Raw genomic sequence first — 22,332 nt, forward strand, 5'->3', positions numbered from 1 at the left:
AGGGTTTAACTGCAGTTTGCAACTGATATGTGTGTGCTTTTATGTACGTGTATGTATTCAATCTTTTAAACCTGTGTACGTGTTTCAGAATGTTTTTTTAAAAACGTATACGTTCTAATGAAAGACATACTCAGAAACTTAGTAATGAAAATTTCTTCTTTTTAGGGTATCCTCCTCAACTGGACCAAAGGCTTTAAAGCTACTGATTGTGAAGGAGAGGATGTAGTGTATTTGCTTAGGGAAGGAATTAGAAGGAGAGAGGTGACATTTCAATATTTTATTATTTTCTTGAATGTATTCGTTAACTTGATTGTGTGTGATAGAATTCTTATGCCTCTGGCATTCTGTCATTGATGAATTTGGATGCACTTTGCTTTTGTATTTACACAAATGGTACACATCTTACAAAGGGGCTAGGAAATACACAAAAGAAAGATTCTTGCCAAACAAAACTGCATGTTTCTCCATGTTGGTTGCTTTGTGGGGATAGCGTATGTAGAGTGCAGTTGGTATGTAGGAGCTATGAGGGGATGGAGCATGCTCAGTGCAGATGGAATCTTCAGGGAATTTATTTGCCAAATTTTAACACATCTCTACTGAGCATGTGTGAACTGACATTTTTCAGAGGCATGTAATTCGGCTAAATTTATGTGAGTTTTCATTGGGATGACAAAAGGCACATCCCTGACACCAACGCAATACCCCTGTCAAATTTCAGGTCCCTGCTCCAAAGAATGGAGATACAAGCATTTTGTTGAGAAACTCTAGTAAGAGTGTTTTTTGTTGTTGTGGTGGTTTTTTTTTTTCTTTACTAGGCAAAACAACATATTTTTCCCTATTGTATTCTTGGAAATGGCAGAACTTTTCTAGGCAAAATTTTCCAGAACAATTCAGCCTGAGAAAACCAGCAGGCATGGAAAGTTTCAGCCTGCATGGTTTAAGCTTGACACAGTTACAAACAACTGAAAATAGGGTCCTATAATGAAAAGCTTTGAGCAACATTGACTATGTGACTGCCTATAGAGTGCGTGCGTGTGTGACTAGTGAGTGTTATCTCATTCCTATATAAGCAGTTAATATTAAACATGTCCTAACCTAAATTGGTATTTGCACTGCAATAAAGTAGTATACTGTACAGCTCCAGCACAGTATGCCAGTAAGTCATGATACCTGCATGCAAATTATATTACTTATTGTTTTAAAAGAAAAAAATCTTTTGTTTCTTGCATATTAAGTTTATATTTTTATTCATTTGTACTCAACACATTTTAGACAGTTTGTTAATTCCTTGCAATCTAACAAACATTGCAAGGGTTGGTTTGATATATTGCAAACAAAGCAATACTTTTTTCTATAGAAATATATTTTTTTTCTTCAAAGGAATTTGACTTAGATGTTGTGGCAGTGGTGAATGATACAGTTGGCACTATGATGACTTGTGCATATGAAGATCCAAATTGTGAAATAGGACTCATTGTGGGTAGGTATTAATTACTTTTTATTTTTATTTCAACTGTAGTATATCCTTATAAACAAATAATTTTGTTCAATTAAGACTATTAGGACACATGATCGGATGTGTTTCCTCTAATTCCTATTGTTAACTAAACCTGTATCTGGGATGTTTGTGGAGTTTCTTCAAACCTGACTTAATGTTTCTTCTTATGATGAATAGGATAATAGTTTCCTTGAAAAGTGTAATCTGAATCCATACGATAGTTTTAAAACCTAGACCTGGATATATATTATTAACAGGAAAAATGTTCTGTTTCCCCCATTACTATTTTTGACAGTTTCATTTTAATTCAGAGAATACAGAAGTGAAATATAGCGTTTGACTAATAGACATTCCCCAGAACATCTATTTAAGTCGGTTAGGTGAAAAAAAATCAACAAATATATTAGTTTTTTTGTTTGAGCATCAGAAATATTGTCTAATAAATATGAACCAATACTGAATATTTTAACTTGAAAATCAATCTGTTTCACAGAATTAATGCAAAAGTGAGCACATAAAGTTGCCAGTACATGGTTACCTATTAGTTTATTCTGTAATACGTATCCCTAATTCACTAGTATGATGACCCACAACTTTTCCTTGAACATGTGGTCTGCCCAAGACAGAATTGTAAAGCAATGCACACCAAATGAAACCTGCACAACACCTTCAAAAGATGAGCCTGGGAGCTTAAATTCACAACTTTGCTAGACACTAAAAATCATGGACTGAATAAAGACACTGGAATTATGGTTTATAACAACAATCTATAACCCACTAACACGCCCCCACACATCAGTTGTCTTCCCTGTCCCCCCCCTTTTCCCCTATGACTGGTGGCGTGTTAATGGGCCACTTCACCTTGAATGGTCCCTTGAAATATGTGTTCGAGTGCTTGCTTATGTCCATCCCATGTAAGATGTGCGTGCGCCATGTGCACCCTTGATGGAGATTTTTCCCTCAGTGGTATCTGTTGGGCCAGCTCTAGTGCCCTCTGGAGCCACACACTTATGCCGCACACTTACCGCCCATGATGGTTGCTGGAACAACCTTTCTTGCTGCGGCAAGACTTCTTCCCAATGGTTTTTGGATTCCTTCTTTGTTGTAGTTATCATACTTTGTATGTACTTCTGTAAAGGGAAATCGTGTCTTACTAATCTATTAGAGTTCTTTGAAGGGGTCAACAAACATGTGGACAAGGGGGATCCGGTGGACATAGTGTACTTAGATTTCCAGAAAGCCTTTGACAAGGTCCCTCACCAAAGGCTCTTACGTAAATTAAGCTGTCATGGGATAAAAGGGAAGGTCCTTTCATGGATTGAGAACTGGTTAAAGGACAGGGAACAAAGGATAGGAATTAATGGTAAATTCTCAGAATGGAGAGGGGTAACTAGTGGTGTTCCCCAAGGGTCAGTCCTCGGACCAATCCTATTCAATTTATTCATAAATGATCTGGAGAAAGGGGTAAACAGTGAGGTGGCAAAGTTTGCAGATGATACTAAACTGCTCAAGATAGTTAAGACCAAAGCAGATTGTGAAGAACTTCAAAAAGATCTCACAAAACTAAGTGATTGGGCAACAAAATGGCAAATGAAATTTAATGTGGATAAATGTAAAGTAATGCACATTGGAAAAAATAACCCCAACTATACATACAACATGATGGGGGCTAATTTAGCTACAACGAGTCAGGAAAAAGATCTTGGCGTCATCGTGGATAGTTCTCTGAAGATGTCCACGCAGTGTGCAGAGGCGGTCAAAAAAGCAAACAGGATGTTAGGAATCATTAAAAAGGGGATAGAGAATAAGACTGAGAATATATTATTGCCCTTATATAAATCCATGGTACGCCCACATCTCGAATACTGTGTACAGATGTGGTCTCCTCACCTCAAAAAAGATATTCTAGCACTAGAAAAGGTTCAGAAAAGGGAACTAAAATGATTAGGGGTTTAGAGAGGGTCCCATACGAGGAAAGATTAAAGAGGCTAGGACTCTTCAGCTTGGAAAAGAGAAGACTAACGGGGGACATGATAGAGGTATATAAAATCATGAGTGATGTTGAGAAAGTGGATAAGGAAAAGTTATTTACTTATTCCCATAATACAAGAACTAGGGGTCACCAAATGAAATTAATAGGCAGCAGGTTTAAAACAAATAAAAGGAAGTTCTTCTTCACGCAGCGCACAGTCAACTTGTGGAACTCCTTACCTGAGGAGGTTGTGAAGGCTAGGACTATAACAATGTTTAAAAGGGGACTGGATAAATTCATGGTGGCTAAGTCCATAAATGACTATTAGCCAGGATGGGTAAGAATGGTGTCCCTAGCCTCTGTTCGTCAGAGGATGGAGATGGATGGCAGGAGAGAGATCACTTGATCATTGCCTGTTAGGTTCACTCCCTCTGGGGCACCTGGCATCGGCCACTGTCGGTAGACAGATACTGGGTTAAATGGACCTTTGGTCTGACCCGGTACGGCCTTTCTTATGTTCTTATGTACTTCAGTGGATACAGTTTTTAAAAGTAGTGTTAATGTATATAGTTAGTCCCTGTCATTGAAGGACTTCTTCACTCCAGGTGTTGGGCATGCCCTGGTCCCCAGGCTTCAAGCCTTGTGCCAATTGTGGCAAACCATGAGTTACCTGCACTCCAGCTCCTTAAAGTGCTTTGGGGAAACCCATGTGAGCGACAGGTGGCAGATCTGTTGGGACTTTGACTCTGTACTAAAAAGGACAGGGACATTGGGCTGAAGGCTATCCTCATGGAAGCCACCCTCAGACCAGTCTCAGAACCGAGCGGCTCTGATTCAGCACCGAGTACTTCGGCATCGGTCCAAAGTGCTCCCCCAGCATGGAGCTCTTCCTGTCACCGTTCTCTGTCTCCGGTGCCAAGGAAGAAGCACAAGGAGCAGCACGACAACAGAGAGCGCTCACTGATGCGGAAGAGAGACAAGCGGGGAAAAGGCAGAATAGTGAGACCTGTGCTCGGCCACTCTTTTTTGCTCCTGGATCGTATCGGCACCATCAACTCTGCCTACAGTGTTGAGTCTGGAGTGGGACCCTTCACTGACACCAGCAAGCTACCACGGTGCCAGTGGTCTGACGGTGCCATTGACCATAGAGGCTTTCCAGGCAGCTAGGGACTTTCTTTCTCTATTGGTCCCGCCAACCCCAATGGGACACCTGTCAGTTCTGATATCCGGAAGCAGGAGGGAACAAGGAACATTGGGTGCTTTCCTGGCACTGGGCCCTCTGGGACCTTCTAGGGGCAAACCTTCCCTGATTCCAGTATCCTAATCTCTGGTGCGTCACCTGTCCCTGGAACCCTGGCACCATATGGAGGTGGAAGTGGGTGCTGCTCCACTTTGGTCACCGAAAGAAGACTCCTCTTCAGAGTCTGAAGGGGAACCTTATGTGCCGCTGAAAGCCTATCACTGGTACCCAGTGTATGCACCACCAGACTTTGGTACCGGTTCCTCAGCCCACACCTGGCCAGCGGGTCACTGGCCAATCCAGTGGCCTTACTGGGATCCCTGCGGTTTCCCCTGGTACCAAGTCCTCCCTCCCAATGCTCCTATTCGATGATCTCCAAGAGACAGGCTACCGCACCTTCCCACTCAGCACCGGATCCCGACTCTGCTACTGACCCTGGTCCCGACATCCAGGAGGTGGCTCTGGTAGACATAGTTGAGGCAGAAGAAGAGGAAGGAGCCCCTCCTATGGTGCAAGCCTCCTTCTCATCCTCTCCAGATGAGGCCATCATGGATCCTAAGAGACGGCTTCTGCAGGATGATTTCAGGGCCCATCAACATCTTCTGAAGTGGGTCACTGTGAACCTGGGCCTGGAAATTCAGGATCTCAAAGAGAGATCACACAGCCTTGTTGATATCCTGGCTGCAGCAGTTCCATCCAAGGTGGCCCTGCCCGTCAATGAGGCCATGATGGGACCAGTCAAGACTCTGTGGCAAACTTCTTCTCTGCCCCCACCTCAAAGAGGGCAGAAAAGAAGTATTATGTGCTGGCAAGTAGGTTCGCCCCTGTACTCTCGCCCCTCCCCACACTTCCCAGGGTCCATGGTAGTATCTGCAGCGAACAAAAGGGAAAAGACGGGCAGTCGAGCGCTACTCCGAAACAAAAAGAAGCTAAGAGACTAGACATTTTTGGAGGAAAGGGTTATTCAATGGTTAGCCTTCAACTACGCGTTTCCAACCAGCAAGCTTTGCTGGGGAGATACAGTTTTAATCATTGAGGCTCCCTGACTAAATTCAAAGACTTCCTGCCCCCAAGGAAGGAGTTTGCGGCCCTCTTGCAAGAGGATAAGAATGTAGTCGGGGCCTCTTTCCAGGTGGCTCTGGATGCTGCCAACTTGGCAGCCAGGACAATGGCCTCTGCGGCCACCATGAGGCACTGTTCTTGGCTCCAGTCCTCTGACCTTCCTCATGAGGTCCAACAGTCCATCCAAGAACTCCTCTTTGAAGGCCACTTTCTTTTCTTGGAGCAGACAGACATGAGACTTCATGGCCTGAAGGACTTGAGGGCCACCCTATGATCCTTAGGCCTTTATGTTCCATCAGCTTTCAGCCTCCTCAGTTCTCGGCAGCTCCAAGACAGGAGCCCTTCAAAAGAAAATGGCGCTCACCATCCTGTCCACCTCAACTTCCCAGTTGGGGTTCCAGAGAGACTCTGGTGGTCCCAAGTAGACCTTTTGAAGGTATGCCTGAGAGCGCTGTACCTGTCACTATTTAAGATACATAAACGTCAGGGAGCTCAGGGTGGTATGCTTAGCATGCCAAGTGTTCCTGCCCCAGGATCTCCGGTGAGGTGGTGCAAGTCCTGACAGACAATACTGCGGCCAAGTTTTACATCAACAAGCAGGGAGGGGCTCGATCTTTATGCTTGTGTCAGGAGGCCATCTGTCTGTGGGACAGTGCAAAAGCACTCCATTCATCTCGCGGCGTCACATCTCCTGGGAGCCTGGAATATACTGGTGGATCACCTCTGCAGATCCTGGCCCCTTCATCCGGAAGTCGCCAGATTCATCTTCCAAAGGTGGGGGCCTTCCCAAGTGGACCTGTTTGCCACCAGGCAGAACAGCAAATGCCATTAGTTTTGTTTGCTGTGCGGACACAGCTTGAGCTCCCTTTCCGATGCCTTCCTGCTTTCATGGACAGACCACCTACTTTATTCCTTTTTCCCGATCCCCTTGGTTCACAAGGTCCTCCTAAAAATCAAACAGGACAATGCACAAGTTATTCTGATAGCAGGCTGAACTCTGAAGAATGGGTCTGCTCAGAAGGAGTTCAGCAGATCTTGCTAGGCAGGTCACCTATTGACTCTTGTAAATATTGAATATGATAGGTGAAAGAACTTATCCCTGTGAATCCACAAATGAAGGGATTAAGTGGTGGAGAGGCAATTTCCCATTACTACTCTTTGGTAATGGGAAATTATTCTTTGGGTGCATCCCTCCAGGAAGGACTCAAATGATATTAGCACATTCCCCTGGACTCCTGTCACTACTCTCAGGCAGGGCAGCAAGCAGTGGAGTGTCAAATGGGCAGGAGTGTCAAATGCTGCAGAAACTCAGGAAGATATCTGTTCTCTATCCATTGACAACAGGAGATCATCAGTGCCACTAAATGGTTTCAGTCCTGTAGCCTTGTGTTAATCCAGATTGTGCCTGGTCTAAAATATCAGATTAAGTTAGATGGGCTTGCAGTCGGCCTTTATCTAACATCTCTATTAGCTTGCTCAGGAAGGGGAGTTTGATACTGGACATTAGTAGGCTAGAACTGATTAGAATTAGTATCCAGGATGGGTTTCTTCAGTGTTGGTTGGACTCTGGGGCAACATAATGTAACTAACTTATTCCATCTCTGTTAATACAGTCCCATCGGCCAATCAGATTACTTCCTCTGTCAAGTCATTCTGTAATGTATAGTAAAATATGTGGTTGAATGTATAGTAAAATGTGTGGTTTCCAGAACTAGAAATGGACAGACCTGTAGGGCAGGTTTCTTTCCATATTGATATGACCTTTTGAGCTTCTATATATATCTGGTGTTGCCAATTTGATTGTTTAAAATGGAAACTAATATGGGTTGCAATCACAAGATAGATACTCTTTGCAGGTGGAGCCTTTTGGAGAGTGGCGCTTTATGGGAGAATAGAGTGGAACTGCCTCTCAGTTGCTTCTGGAACTACCATTGTTTTCTTTTTAAAAAAAATAAAAATAAAAAAAAATCAAGAATTGGTCAGTAATATGATAGAGAAAAAAAGGTGATTCACACAATAAAAGAGTGCAATGAGGCTAGGAGAACTATACAATCTCAGTGGGTCATGCAGACCCATAGAAAGATTGTTTAGATGAATCAGAGACAAATTATTAATATATTTAGAGTTATGCAGGTCAAGTTTAATATTATGATTTTTGTCAGGCTAACTAGAGAGAAAAGGGAAACATTAACACATGGCGTTCTCTGGTATGGGATTTATGGGAGTTGTATTCTATGAGTGTCAGTAAAACTCTACCACATGTGAAATGGATTTCTTTTTTGTTTCACTGAGCAGTGGGCTTTTTGAAAATGTTTTTTTCTCTTCTTTCTCAAATTAGAATTGGGCAGCAATATGAAGGGGTTGCAGCTACAGAATAATCCAACAGTTATCCATTAACATTGGCAGGTGTACAATCCCTGTAATTTTCTTTTGTTTTTAAATTTAGATGGATGTCAGAACTTTGGGGAAATATCCTAATATTAGGCCAAATACTGAGGTCCTTATTCAGGCAAGATTCTTATTGAATCCAGTGGGAGTTTTGGCTTAGTGAGTCAAAGCTACCTAATAATTTCAGGATTGCGATTTTGGTTTCAGATGCACATTAATTAGAGTTGCATGTTAATCTTCTGTCAGATATTGTGCTGCTTCCCTCTTGTACACCTCTACCCTGATATAACGCTGTCCTCGGGAGCCAAAAAATCTTACTGCGTTATAGGTGAAACCGCGTTTTATCAAACTTGCTTTGATCCACCGGAGCATGCAGCCCCGCCCCCGCAGAACGCTGCTTTAACCGTGTTATATCCGAATTCGTGTGATATCGGGTCGCGTTATATCAGGGTAGAGGTGTATTAAAAATTCTTAGGAAGCACTAGCCCAATTGGAATTGAAGAGCATAGGTTCATCTTCTGCTAACTGTACCCTGTACTGCACAAAGCGTGCTCCTCTCTGCCTTCCCATATGCAATTCAGCCCTGGCCAGCCGGAGACTTCTTGCAGAGGAGGCACTGCATGGGTAATATCCCTGCACCTCACTGTACCAGTGAGGGGATTATTTAGTTCCATCTCTTTATAAGTACTGAAGATTTATCATTATTACAATATGAAATTATTTTATAAATATGGAAAAAGCCCATAAAGGGTTCTGATGCTTGTTCTGGTATTTAAAAAAAATAATCTGTTCATTCACTTGTTTTAGGCACTGGCAGCAATGCATGTTACATGGAGGAAATGAGAAATGTAGAGATGGTAGAGGGAGATCAAGGACGAATGTGTGTGAACATGGAATGGGGTGCGTTTGGAGACAGTGGATGCTTGGACGACATCAGGACAATTTATGACAAAGCTGTCGATGATTATTCATTAAATGCTGGAAAACAAAGGTATTTAATACTGAAATCTAGCAAGAAATCTGATGCAAAATTTATGGAATACTGATGTGCTAGGAATAAGTGATATTGCCTTCAGCTGATTTTAAAAGTGGTGTAATTAGATCTCCATTTATGGAAAATGGAGGGATTAAGAGGACATAATAGTTTGCACCATCACTGTCCCCTGTTGGAGCTCCCTTGTTCCTGATTTCCCAGATGGATGACTTTCTCCATCTCTGACAGGTCAAGTGGTTGCAGTCTTTTCTCTAATGTCAACTCTGTGTTGGTCATCCTTTTCTTCGTCACCTCCCAAGTTGTTAAACTGCACCGCACTTTGCTTGGGACTAGCTTTTCACGATTATCTGGAAATTTCAGCTACCTGAGAATGCAGCTGTCTGCTTGTTAAGTGCGGTGAGCTGTTACATGCCCAGAACATGAGCTCAGAATGCTGTACTGTCCTTTTAAGTAGCAGGGTCTGCACAATGCGTTAACATGTGGCAAGCTAGTGCGCTGCAGATTCACGCTGTAGCTTGCTGCACACTAACTTGCTGTGTACACAAGCCATCATATAAACATACAGTAATTTATAAAAATATAATTGAAGTGTAAAAACACACAAGGAATACAGAGAAGGTGGCAGACTGCTTGGGAAGCTCCAAAATGTGAGGGTACAATTTGAAGTCCATAAAGGATCAGGCACTGAGGAAGCTGGGAGATGCATTTTGCAATGACAGCAAAGAGAGCATGGAATGAACTGCCAAAGGAGTATATAATTCAAAGAGAGTTAGACATTTAAGAGAGAGGCCATGTATAGGATACAAGACTGTTCATGGACATAATTGGACTATACGGCCCCCTTCCAATGTGAAATGTTACTTTGTACCTAGGTTTGGATAGAGGAGCCAGTAAAATCTCAGATTTGCACAAAGGACTGAGAAAGACACTGTAATGTAGTGAATTATTGATTAAACAAAGAAAAGCGAAATGTACCTTGCAGTGAATTAACAGATGTGGAGCCTGGAGTACTGTGTATAATTCTAGTCACCCATGTTAAAGAAACATAAATTCAGACTAGAACAGCTGCAGAGAAGAGCGGCTAGGATGATCATGGGAATGGAGAGAATATTCTACAAGAGGAGACTGGGCAGTATGTTTTAAAACAAATGAAAGTGTGATTGTAGCACAAGTAAATATACCAGTGCTAATCTATCTAGCACGGGTAACAATCATAGTGAAGACTTGGTGGCCCAGGCTTCTGCATGGGCTAGCAATCCGAGTACATACCCAGAATCCCCAGTGCACTGGTGCTGTGGTAGCTAACCCATGCTGAGGCCTGTGCTGCCATAGCTAACCCATAGCTGAGGCCTGTTGTTACTGCTAATAGCTGAAGTAAAGGTAGCATGAGTATACTCACACCCCATCACACCTTTGTTTGCTGTGTAGACTTACCCTGTAAGAGCTTGGCTTGTTTAACCAAGTACAACAAAGGCTGAGAGAGAGGATATGATTGCTCTCTATAAATACACAAGGGGTAGGTGGTAAACACCAAGGAGGGAGAAGAGCTGTTTAAGCTAAAGGCCAATGTTGGCACAAAAACAAATGGGTATAAATTGGCCATGAACAAGCGTAGACTGGAAATTTGAAGATGGTTTCTAACTATGAGAAGAATGAGGTTCTGGAACAGCCTCCCAATAGCACTAGTGGGGGCAAATAACATAACAAATTTATCAAGCTCTGCCTCAAAATTAATTAATGGGATTATATGATGAGAGAGCATGGGAGTGGCCTTCCAGGAGGTCCCATCCAGTGCTATGTCCTGTGTTCCTATGTTTAGTTTTAATTATTAAAATAATACTTCATTCTAAACCAGTAAATGTTCTTTTAGAAATGTTTATCAATGTCTATCAGCTGAGCACCTGACAGCAATAAAAATGGTGTTACAAATCAAGAGATGTATATCAGATCCCCTGCATTTTAAAAGAAAAGTTTAATAATATGGGACCTCAGTACTCCATTGTCTCTGTTACTGTATCAATGCTGAGAAATGGGAATTGACCACTGGCTTCTGTGTTTGTGTATGAAGAAAGTGTGAATTAGCAAAATTCTAACAAATTAGTAATTGTCAAATACATTAAACGTTTGAGAATCATGTTAGCTCGCCTAGCTATTGTTGAATTGTTAACAGGCATTGTCGTACTCGCGTCTGGGGGCAAAATTGACAGCTAGTTACAGGAGCTGGGCAAAGAGGGTTGGTAAGCATAGATTCCAATAGTATACAGTATTTGAGTTTGTATAACACCGTTCATCTCAAGAACCTAGCATGATTTGAGTACACCTAATTACACTTCACAACACCCGTGTGAAGGATGAGGATAAATAAAATACTGCTCTGGCTGTGTGTATATCCAAAGAAAGGGGGATCAAATTTAATACAAAAGAGTTTCCTCAGATAATTCAGTTATTCCTTTTCAAGGTCTGTCACAACTGTTTATTGTAAACAGCTATAATATTATTAAATAGCTAGTTTAGGACAGAAATGCTCAAATTCTGCCCAGTTGAGCATGATCTTAACAACTTGGCCAGAATTCTAAGGAGGCAAAGATAATATGGATAAAATGGAACACATTGCATTTTCCATAATCTTTGGTATAGAGGCATGTCCTTGAGAAATTGCAAGTCCCAACATGCAATGTTTGGATCAAGATGTATTGGGTTGTTTTTTTAATGCAAGGATTTGTTATGCATTTTGGCACATTTACTGTTGCCTCCACATCTGGACACGTGCAACAGATTAAGTGCAGCCAAACAATGAAATAAAACCTTCAATGATACAGTATAAATAGCCCTACTCTCTGTACTGATGAATTCATCCATAATGAAACCAATAAATAATGGTAAGTAAGCTATACTCCTGGAAATACTTATGAACATGTACTATTACTTTTGCCATTGTTCATGCACTTACTTTTTTCAGTGTAAAAAGCGACAAAGAGTCCTGTGGCACCTTATAGACTGACAGACGTATTGGAGCATAAGCTTTGACAAAGTGGGTATTCACCCACGAAAGCTTATGCTCCGATACATCTGTTAGTCTATAAGGTGCCACAGGACTCTGTCGCTTTTTACAGATCCAGACTAACATGGCTACCCTTCTGATACTTTTTTAAAATGTGTGTTATCCAGTAGTTTCTGCTCTTTGTAGAACTCCTCTATGAAAATAGGTAATGCTCCAGGGATTGAAACTCAGCTCTAAACGCACATTGTCTGTGTAACCTACTAACACCGAGGCAGCTCCATTTAATGTTCTAAAACTCCAGTTATGAGACAGTTATCAAACTCTTCACTACTGTTTGGCATATTCATGTAAACTAACTGGTTTATTTATAAATAACATTCCTTCTGAACTGTACCATTGTCTTTAATTCCAGGTATGAGAAAATGATTAGTGGAATGTACCTGGGAGAAATCGTTCGCAATATTTTGATTGACTTCACTAAAAGGGGATTCCTGTTCAGAGGTCAAATTTCAGAGTCACTGAAGACCAGAGGTATCTTTGAAACCAAGTTCCTTTCACAGATTGAGAGGTAAGATTGACGCCCGGTAGAATTGCTCCAGTTGAAATAGCGCATGTCTAATTTAGTACTGGTGTTTAAGGGGAGGAAACATCTAGGAGTGCAGTTCAACTCTGCTTGTCATTGGAAGGTATCTGCACCATGATCTTCATTAAAGAGCAATTTAATATCAGCAGATCGAATTTTTCTAGAATTAAACTGTGATAGATTATACAACGTGTGTCCTCACTAACTAAATCTGAGCAACTGCTTGGCAACTGCTTGGCATTGGCTTGTAAACTGTAAGGCCCTGCTTCTGCAAACGTTCACGTATCTGGTTAAGTTTATTTGAGTAGCCTTACTGAATTCAGTGTCTCATCTTGCATGAGTAAAGTTGATCCCTAAGCAAGTGTTTGCAGGATCAAGGCCTAAATTGTGTTGCTCTCAGATTCTTTGATGTCAAAACTTATACCCATTGGTAACTGTTAAATGGCACAAATGTCAGTGGTCGTGGATAGCCTTACAGATTTGACCTATATCTTTTGTGTATATTTATGTAAGCTAGATGTTACTGTTTTCCTTTTCATACTTTAGTGAGATTCAGGCTAATTGCCTCAGCTCACAGAATTTTAAACTGTTTAACTTGCCCTTATAACATATGTTTAAAACTTAATAATGTGTTTTGGCTTCTTTTACCTTTTCTGAAAATAAGATCCTCTAGCAATTTAGGAATTCTAACATTTATAAAATGCAACGTTTTTCATTTTTAAGTGTCATACAGTAGTTTTACCTGTCCAATTGAGTGTGCACATGATAACCTGGAAGGGAAAAAAAGATTCATGCCAGATTAGCAAAACTATTTATAGACCACAATAATGAAATGGGATGTTCACCTTAGAACTATATGACTTTTAAGTAGGGAAATAATGGGGTCAGGAAACAGAAAAATGATTTTGTGCTCAAATACTTCTGTAAATACAAGGAAAAATATTTTGTTTTTATCTGTACCGGAGGCCTATAAGGGCTGCAAGAAGAATTCTTTAGAATGTCTTCTCAGTTCATAGGAGTATTTCCAACTAAGGCCATGTCAACACTACCTCTTATGTTGACAAAATGTATGTTGCTCAGGGGTGTGAAAAAAACACCGTCCTGAGCAATGTAAGTTACGCCAGCATAAATGGTAGTGTGCACAGCGCTATGTCAGCCCAGGAGAACTTCTCTCGCTGATATAGCTATTGCTGCTTGTAGGAGATGCTGTAATTATTGACGGGCGTGCTCTCTAGTCGGCATAGAATGGCTACACGAGATCTTAGCGTGGTACAGCTGCATTGGTACAGCTGCAGCTGTAAGCTCTCTAGTGTAGACATAGCCTGAGTCATAGTGATAGTAATCAAAGATGTTTTTGCTGTTTCATTTTATTGTTTGTATGTTTAAAAATAAAAACAAACAATTTCCTTGTTCTTATTGAATACATACGGTAGTATGTAGTAGTAGAGATATAATTATTAAGCTATACTAGCAATAGCTACTCACTGATCATTTATTTGTATTGTACTATTAGTACCAAGGTAGTATATTGTAAAGTGATTTAAAGGCCACTTGATGTTTCAAGGAAAAGCCTAGTATAATAGAGACTTATAAATACTTTTCTCGTGGAAATATCCTTTAGAACAAATGATGAGAGAAGAGACATGCAAAAAATCCAGTCTGTTGAACCTATATTACTTCTAAATAGAACATGCTTCAGTGTTTGCCTTGACTCTTTATATGATGATTGATGCTTGAATGCAGCAGCATAGGGTGGAGAAATGAGCTCAAGATTGTGAGACACTCTCGTGAGTCCTAACCTGGCTCCAACAGCAAATATTTGCCAGATGTGCCTATGATGATTTGTGGGTTCACCCAGACCAATAAGAGGTTCTGTCATTGCCTGCTCTGTAACCGTGGGTACCTCTGTATTAATGTAGCTATGATTCAGAGCCTTGACACTAGCAGCATGCCCATAGCACAGTGGTCTCATCCTCGCTTCCACCAGCCCAGTTACTCTTTGCAGAGTGACACCAACGATTCTTCTGGTCCTGAGTCTCCCCCAAACTGTTTACCCTGCAGTGTCCTGTCCCTCTTACTGGGTGCTCACAGAGGTAACACAAAGTTTGTGGCCTCCGAAGTTCCAGTACACATAACAGCTTGTTAGCCGAGCTGTGTTTATACACACACTGAGATAGCTTGTAGTCAAAGTGAGAATACGTTTATTAACAAAGAACATGGATTTAAGAGCAAAAGATAGCAAAGGGTTATAAACAAAACAAAAATAACACTTAATTCTAGCAAGAAATAGCGCGGCCTTATGTAGTTTCTTGCTCACTCCAAACTGCCAGCATTCTCGGCCCTGATTTAACAGGAGGATCTAGCTTTTATAGATACAAAGCACTGGCTTCTTTGTTCTCTCGGGTGATAGATTATTCAAATGTTTCTTTCCTTCTTCCCCCTCTCCCCCCCAATATTACCCCAAAGTTCCTTGTCTCTGTTTCAAGAGCCAGGAAGGCTTCCTGGGTGTACAGACTCTATCTCCTATTGTCATCTCCCCAACTTTAGTTTGGTGGCTTTGTTTACCTTACATGTAAATGTTCTTTTCATTGTCCTCTGTGATCAAGTGGGTAGACAAGTAAATACATGTTCCTTTGTCTAGGGCAGGCTGGGATTTATGGGCTGCCTGTCAAACACATTTTAAGGACATAGTTTCATCCTACATTTATAACTCATTGTACTCACCCCATACATACATCACACAATGGTTTTGGAACCAGTGTGTCACCAATTTGTATATGGTATTTTCCACATATTTTAGATACAGATTATGACAATAGTGTGTTGCAGCAGTGAATGTGTCAGGCCTAATGTAAGCCAGGGTATGGTGTGCCCTCTGCCCATTGGCATTCATGGGCTCCTAAGCTCACTATGCCTCACAGAGGGGTTGTGAGAATTTATTAGGTGTTAATTGTGGTATAAATACTAAATATTGTTATTGTTAAAGGCTTCATTCAGTGACCTGGTCAAACATCTTGTTCTCCTTTTTTTTCAGTGACAGGTTAGCATTGCTTCAGGTACGAACAATCCTCCAGCAGCTGGGCTTGAACGGTACTTGTGATGACAGTATAATTGTAAAGACAGTTTGTGGAGCAGTATCGAGAAGAGCAGCTCAGGTGTGTGGAGCTGGAATGGCTGCAGTTGTAGATAAAATAAGAGAGAACAGAGGATTAGACCACCTGGAAGTAACAGTTGGTGTAGATGGGACTCTGTATAAACTACATCCACAGTAAGTATTATTTTTTTTCTGCATTTGTTTGTAATGAGTGCTACACTGATGTAGGTTTGGCCTTTCTCTGAAGTGTCAGATTCTGGTCTCTGTTAGAGGAAAAATAGTCATTTAAGCAAAACCAGAGCTTGAAAAACAATTATGGTTGTAGCTTTATAAGGGGAATAAGAGACTGTAGAAGGAATAATAAAGCACAAATAGTTAGCAGTAGTATGCCAAATAAAAAGTAATGAAACTCATTAAATAAGGTGGAGGTCAGAAGTACAGGTGAGAGCAAAATAGGGGAGAAAAGCAAAGAATTATTGCGTCCTGAAAAAGAAATTACAGAAGAATGGTTTCTTTGCATCAGTGTTTGATGTTGCAACTTTGGAGGGTGTTTGTGTGTAGTAATGAGGAAGAACTATAGAGACTGACATTAATGAAACAGTGGTAGGCAAAAATAAAGATTACTTCCATGAAAGATGTGGCATAAGCTATCAAATAGCTCAACCATTGACTGCTGCTAAGTTAATAATGGTGTTGCAGTTGTGTCTAGATGCCCCAGTCAGGGTTTGGAACACCATTGTGCTAGGCATTGTCCACACACATGGAATGAAGAGACAGTCCCTGCTCCAAAGAGCCTTTTAAGTAATCATTTGATATTGAGAATATTCCAGGTGACTGGAAAATGGTAAATATAGTTCCAGTATTTAAAAGAAGCTAAACATTGCACACTGCAAGTCTAATGTATATATTAGGAAAAGGTTTTAGAGATAATACAGTGTGTAAGTCACTGTGGATTTGTGAAAGATAAATTGTGTTGGAAAACGTCATGACTCTTGCAGGGCTGTGAGGAACCAGTAGATTCAGTACATCTCGACAGTCAAGTGTGGGCCTGACAGATTATCATATGAAGTATCTGATAGTGGGGATAGGTAATAAATTAGTAAAATACTAGTGATTCTCAACCCATGTTTTGTGGAAACATGTAGCTTAGGGTCTAGGTCGTATATTTCCCATATCTTGTATACTTTTGAAAATATATGTACATATATGGGTTCCCAAATCCCCTGCTTCCATCACCCCACTCCCTGCTGTGACATCAGAGAGGAGAGCTCCTAGGGTTACTGTGACATTCCAGGGTGCAGTCCAGACCAATGAGAGGCTGTCACCCCTGCCCTGCAAACTTTGGGTGCCTCACAGTGCTTTGTAGCTCCCACCTAAGCTGCTCATGAACAGCCTTCCAGCATGCAGGTAATACCCTAAGTGTCTGATGTGTGGCTGGCAGGCTGCAGCTATACACAGCCACACTCTGGCTTCCACCAGCCTTGGTTACCACTTGCAGGGTGACCCGAACATACTCCCAGTCTGGGTTTTCTCCCCAAATGTGTGTTCTGCACTGTCCACCCCTCTCCTCGGCAGTCCAGACACATACATAGAATATCAGGGTTAGAAGGGACCTTAGGCGGTCATCTAGTCCAACCCCCTGCTCAAAGCAGGACAAGCCCCAGACAGATTTTTGCCCCACATCCCTAAATGCCCCCTTCAAGGATTAAACTCACAACCATGGGTTTAGCAGGCTAATGCTCAAACCACTGAGCTTTGCCTCTTTAAGGGGATCCATATACAACAGTTTATCTCCCTAAATGGAGTTACCCACACAGTTCACAACAGTGGATTCATTTTGATTAAAGAATAAAATAAATTTATTTAACTACAAAGAGAGAGATCTTAAGGTAGTACAAGTGTAAGGTATTAAATCCAGAAATGCTTACAAGAGAAATAAAGAAAACACTCTTCGTAGGACTAAAACTTCACCTTGAAACCAAGTCTAGTTTAAGTCTAATACCACACATTTCCAGTAACGTTGCTGAAAAAACTCTCAGGCCAGGACCTGCTCCCAAAGTCCAGTGGCTGTTTCTTTTGTCATCTTAGGTGAAAGAGAGAGAGATACCTTGGGGTATTCCCCCCCCCCTTTTATAGTTCAGTCCTCCTTTGAAATGCATTTTTCCAACGGTTACCCCTAGATAAAGTTAATTCCCGCTGTGGGGTTGGAGTCATGGAGTATTGTGGTACGAGGTTCCATGCAGATCCATTTGTTCCTGAACTCTCCTCCTTGCCAAAAAATAGCCACTTGATAGGTGATTGCTCATCAGCTTTGATGACACCTGGCTAGAGGCGTCAGCTTGTTCTTTACCAGACAAGTCTCTCAAAGAGAAACACATTTCAGAGTTAATTTCAGCTTCTGTTTATAACTTTACACATAATGTTACTACACACATTTCATCATGATATTAATGACCAGTGAGTTATAAGTTTTCAAAGGCGTATTTTGTACAAAGATTATTACAGTAGTGTTGTGTAGGGTGTGACTACAGGGGTGCATTTGGTACAGTTACCTCATAGCAGTGGTGGGAGGGAGAAGCAAGCAGCCAGGTGGTAAAGACGACTCTTCATCAGCTGTGGGGCTTAAGGGAGCTTCCCCGTAGACCTCCCAGAGCCAGTGAGTGTATGGAGAGGTAGGATAAACTCCTGAGTCTCAGTCTTGCATTAATGATGGTAGGAGGGAAGGGCAGAGGTAGCATAGGTTCAGGCAACCATGCTCCCTACAGCTAAGGGGTAGAACTAAATAGTTATCATTTAAACTGCTTTTTCCTTTCATAACTACCATTGTTATATTGTCTCCCAATCATCTGCACTCTCCAGCAATGTTCTTCATCTCTCTTTTATGTGCCTAGCCCGTGTTCAGAATTTTGTTGGACTGTGTTCCTCATGGCAGAATCCTGTAGCGATGCTGCTGGATTACACTTACATCCCAATCTGTTTGTTTTGTAGCTTTTCAAGGATCATGCACCAAACAGTAAAGGATCTCGCACCGAAATGCAATGTGACATTCCTCCTTTCGGAAGATGGCAGTGGGAAAGGGGCAGCTCTCATTACTGCTGTGGGATGTAGACTTCGTGATGCTGAGCAAAACTAAACTCCAGAACACTGGCTTTAATTCTGCCTTTTGAGCACTTTCTTATAAAGCTGCAACTCTGTAGTCTGAACTGGTAGAAGACCAGAATTCACTGCTTTATTGAAAAGTACAACTAATGACGTAAAAAATAGGATACAAAATAGAGTGTGTGCGTTGATAATATCACCCATCTCCGGACCCCCAATCTGCATGTTTCTTTTCCACCTGGTTGGTACATACATTCCCCATCTCTAGGTCATGAAAATCAGTTTATTATTTATTCAGCTGTCAAAATAAGTTATTGTTTGAGATAAAATTACAGCCAAACGATATACATTAATGAGAGCTACTGTTACTTTGTATGAAATGTATTCTCTCCAGCAGATACTACGTCCATGTTAAATGCACCACTGATATGCTGAACATAAAATCAAGGTGTTTATGCTTATAGAAGCAGAAGTAGTAATTCCCCCCTGCATTTCTGCCTAACGTTGTTTCACTTAAAATGACTCTGGAAATATTACAGTGTGTCAGCACTGGGTGCTCATGTAACTCTATAGTGGGATTTAGAATATGACCTTTTTGCCTCCTCAGTTCATGTTTTATTACAGTAAAAGTAAATGGCTCTGTCCCACAAATCTGGTATCACTGGCATTTCCCATTGCTTCTGTGAATAGTGTTGTGTTACCAAGTACAATATGTATTGTTTAAAGAGGAAAATCTTTTCTAGTAAAATCAAGTGATTGATTGGGGTAATCCAAATCTCTGGACATGGGAAATCTGTGGTCTTTAGCAGATTTTGCTGTATTGTTCAGAGTCTAAGATTTCTTGTAAAAGTTTTCTATCCTTTTTTTAAACTAAATAAATCAGCACACTGCTGCTGTTTTGCTGAGTCTGTAGCTAAACAGACTGGAACAGCATCATACAGAAGTGTAAAATTCCCCCTCTTACTTTAAAGAGGTTTTTTTTTTTTTTTTTGCTTCAAAGCAAGTTTTAATGTTTAAACACCTTCTCAAAACACAAACACCCAGCTAAAGTTAATGATCCTAAGGAAATACCAGGGTCTGGCTTTGGTTTGGACGTTAAGGACCCAGGTGCATAAAACAAATAAACCACAAAAACGCCAGGCCCAGTTATTCCATGGACTAAAACAACTACGACAAAGATTATATACATAGTGAGTATCCCTTCCCATGTTGGATCGATTCTGTCATTATAAGTATTTAGCACATCTATTTTTTTAAACCGAGAAGCAAGTTAAGCCAGTCTACATTAAATAACTTTTGCATGTCACACTTTTCTCCTGCAAAAAAAGGAGCGTCCTTTGTAGTTAATTCCTCCTTTTCTACCAGAAATGAATTGAGGTCTCTGCATGTTTTTTTTTTTTCCTGCAAAAATCTGGATATGCAGCTTGCTGTTCCCTCTTCTTGTGTCACCCCCCCCCCCCCCAAGATTTGGATTGCCCTAGTTATTGATAACATTTCAGTATGCATTATGATGCACTGTGATTGAATGTTGTAAGGTAACATGTGAGTCACAAGCAGTACTTGCAGCTTTAAGTGTGTGTGTGTCTACCTGAAGAATTGCATGCCTAACTGGTTTTGCAAAGGTAGAAAGTCTTTACTTTGCACACTAGTAATAGTTATACTAGTGTTAAGTGATATTTGTGAAAATATTAAACTTTTTTTGATGTGTGTTAACTGGTGTCCCGTGATTCTTTCTGGAAGAGGCTCTGTTGGATGATGGCTTGGTACTTTGCAAAGCTCTGCTGTTTTATAAAGGTATAAAACCTAATCACAGCAATGTCAGGGTTTTTTTATTCCTATATACTCTATTACTAAGAAGGAGTCCACAGGCATGACAAAGACTTGGCCTATTGTACTAAAGCAAACCTGCTTAGAAATACATTTGGCCAGCTGTTCAGTCCAGGGTACGATAGATGCACCTCTGCAAAACTGCACATACTCGAGGAATCCACAACCTCCTTGTTTGTTTGTGCGCACCATCTGACATTTGTACACCCACATATGTCAGGTAACTACACACATCCACTGGTTTGCATATGCAGTTACCTGATTTGTATGTTGAAATGTCAGTTTGTGTGCACAAATGTTGTGCTCTCAGAGGTGTGCCAATTGTGCCTCTAGCTGAAACTACTACTCATCATCTCTGCACAGCTGTCAGCCTGCCAAGGCCCAGATATGCATCTGTAATCCAAAATGATAGACAAAATAAAGTGAGAAGCTTGCTATGCTGAACAAGGTTTTTGTTTGCTTGTTAGTATGTTACATTTTTATCCTTTTAATTGCACAAATCTTATTTATGATGTCAGCAATCTTTTGGAGATGGCTTGAGCCATAAAATTTGGATCTGACTTTTGAGCACTAGTAAATTTAGGTCTGTTTGAATCTGAGAATTTGGTTCAGTATAGAGAGACTGAATGGCAGCAAAATTCAAATCTGGATCAAAGTTTAGATTGTGAAACCTTTTCCCACTAAATTTGGAGGTGCTTGGATACGTGGATGTTTGGTTGGGCCAATCTTCATAATTTATAATAAATAAAAAGGGGATGACAATAAGCATGGAGGTGGCTTTGTGTTTATAACACTGGAACTTTCTCTGTCATGGAGGATAGTTGACGTGAGATGAGAAGCCCTAGTTCTTTTCGAAGCAGAAGATAGACGTATGCAGGATTTTAATCTCTAAACTGCTTCTTACCCATGAGAAGTGTGTTAAGAGTGAAGCGCAAGTCTTGATTGTATTTTAAAAAATGTCTTAAATTCCATGTTGACCAAGCAGTAATTGAGATGTCTGACAGTGCATTATTTAAAGGTTTGTGGCTTGAAGAATAAAACTATGATCCTTGCTTTGTAAGATGTTTATTTAAAAATGATCATATAAACCTTATTTCATGGAAAAAGTGTCATTTACATACCTATGTTATGCTGTCATCTGCTCATACTGAGTTGAGGGTCCTTTAGTGTTTCTCTTACAATGGTCTCATTGGCATTTTAATGGTTTAAAACAAGCAATTTTCGTTCTTTTTAAATTAGCAGAAGGTAAAAATAAAGTTTTCCTAATTTCTGAAACTATTTTGTGCTTTTTGTTCTTTTTGTTGGAATGATGAGATTCTTCAGACAATTTTTCCTTAATGAATACAGGGTACTCATTTTTTTTGGTATTTAAAAACAAAAATAACTTTAAATGGCAGTTCTCAGTAGCTGGATATTTAACTACAGTTTAATATTTAATCATTTCTATATATATTATGAAGGATTTTATTTATTATTATGGAGAGCCATCTTGTTACTTCATGAATTGCTCTAAATAATGCAACCTGCCTTACACTCCACCGTCTTATTGCTGTGCCTACTGAACCGATGGGGAA

The 22,332-nt window shown here is 40.7% G+C and overlaps 1 protein-coding gene across 3 annotated transcripts in view; it reads left to right on the plus strand.

Annotated features, from left to right (window-relative positions):
- The window catches only part of HK1 (hexokinase 1), a 70,552-nt gene extending 48,519 nt beyond the window's left edge, over window positions 1–22,033 (plus strand). For all 3 annotated transcript variants that reach the window (XM_045023850.1, XM_045023852.1, XM_045023851.1), the window contains 6 exons: window positions 166–261; window positions 1,381–1,480; window positions 8,968–9,151; window positions 12,568–12,723; window positions 15,773–16,006; window positions 18,821–22,033. In XM_045023850.1, coding sequence (XP_044879785.1) covers window positions 166–261; window positions 1,381–1,480; window positions 8,968–9,151; window positions 12,568–12,723; window positions 15,773–16,006; window positions 18,821–18,965 — 915 coding nt within the window. In that variant the 3' untranslated portion in view covers window positions 18,966–22,033. The remainder of the gene's footprint in view (window positions 1–165; window positions 262–1,380; window positions 1,481–8,967; window positions 9,152–12,567; window positions 12,724–15,772; window positions 16,007–18,820) is intronic.
- The last annotated feature ends 299 nt before the right edge of the window (window positions 22,034–22,332 follow it).

Source organism: Mauremys mutica, chromosome 7 (assembly GCF_020497125.1).
Source record: "Mauremys mutica isolate MM-2020 ecotype Southern chromosome 7, ASM2049712v1, whole genome shotgun sequence".
In the NCBI taxonomy this organism is placed as follows: Eukaryota; Metazoa; Chordata; order Testudines; family Geoemydidae; genus Mauremys; species Mauremys mutica.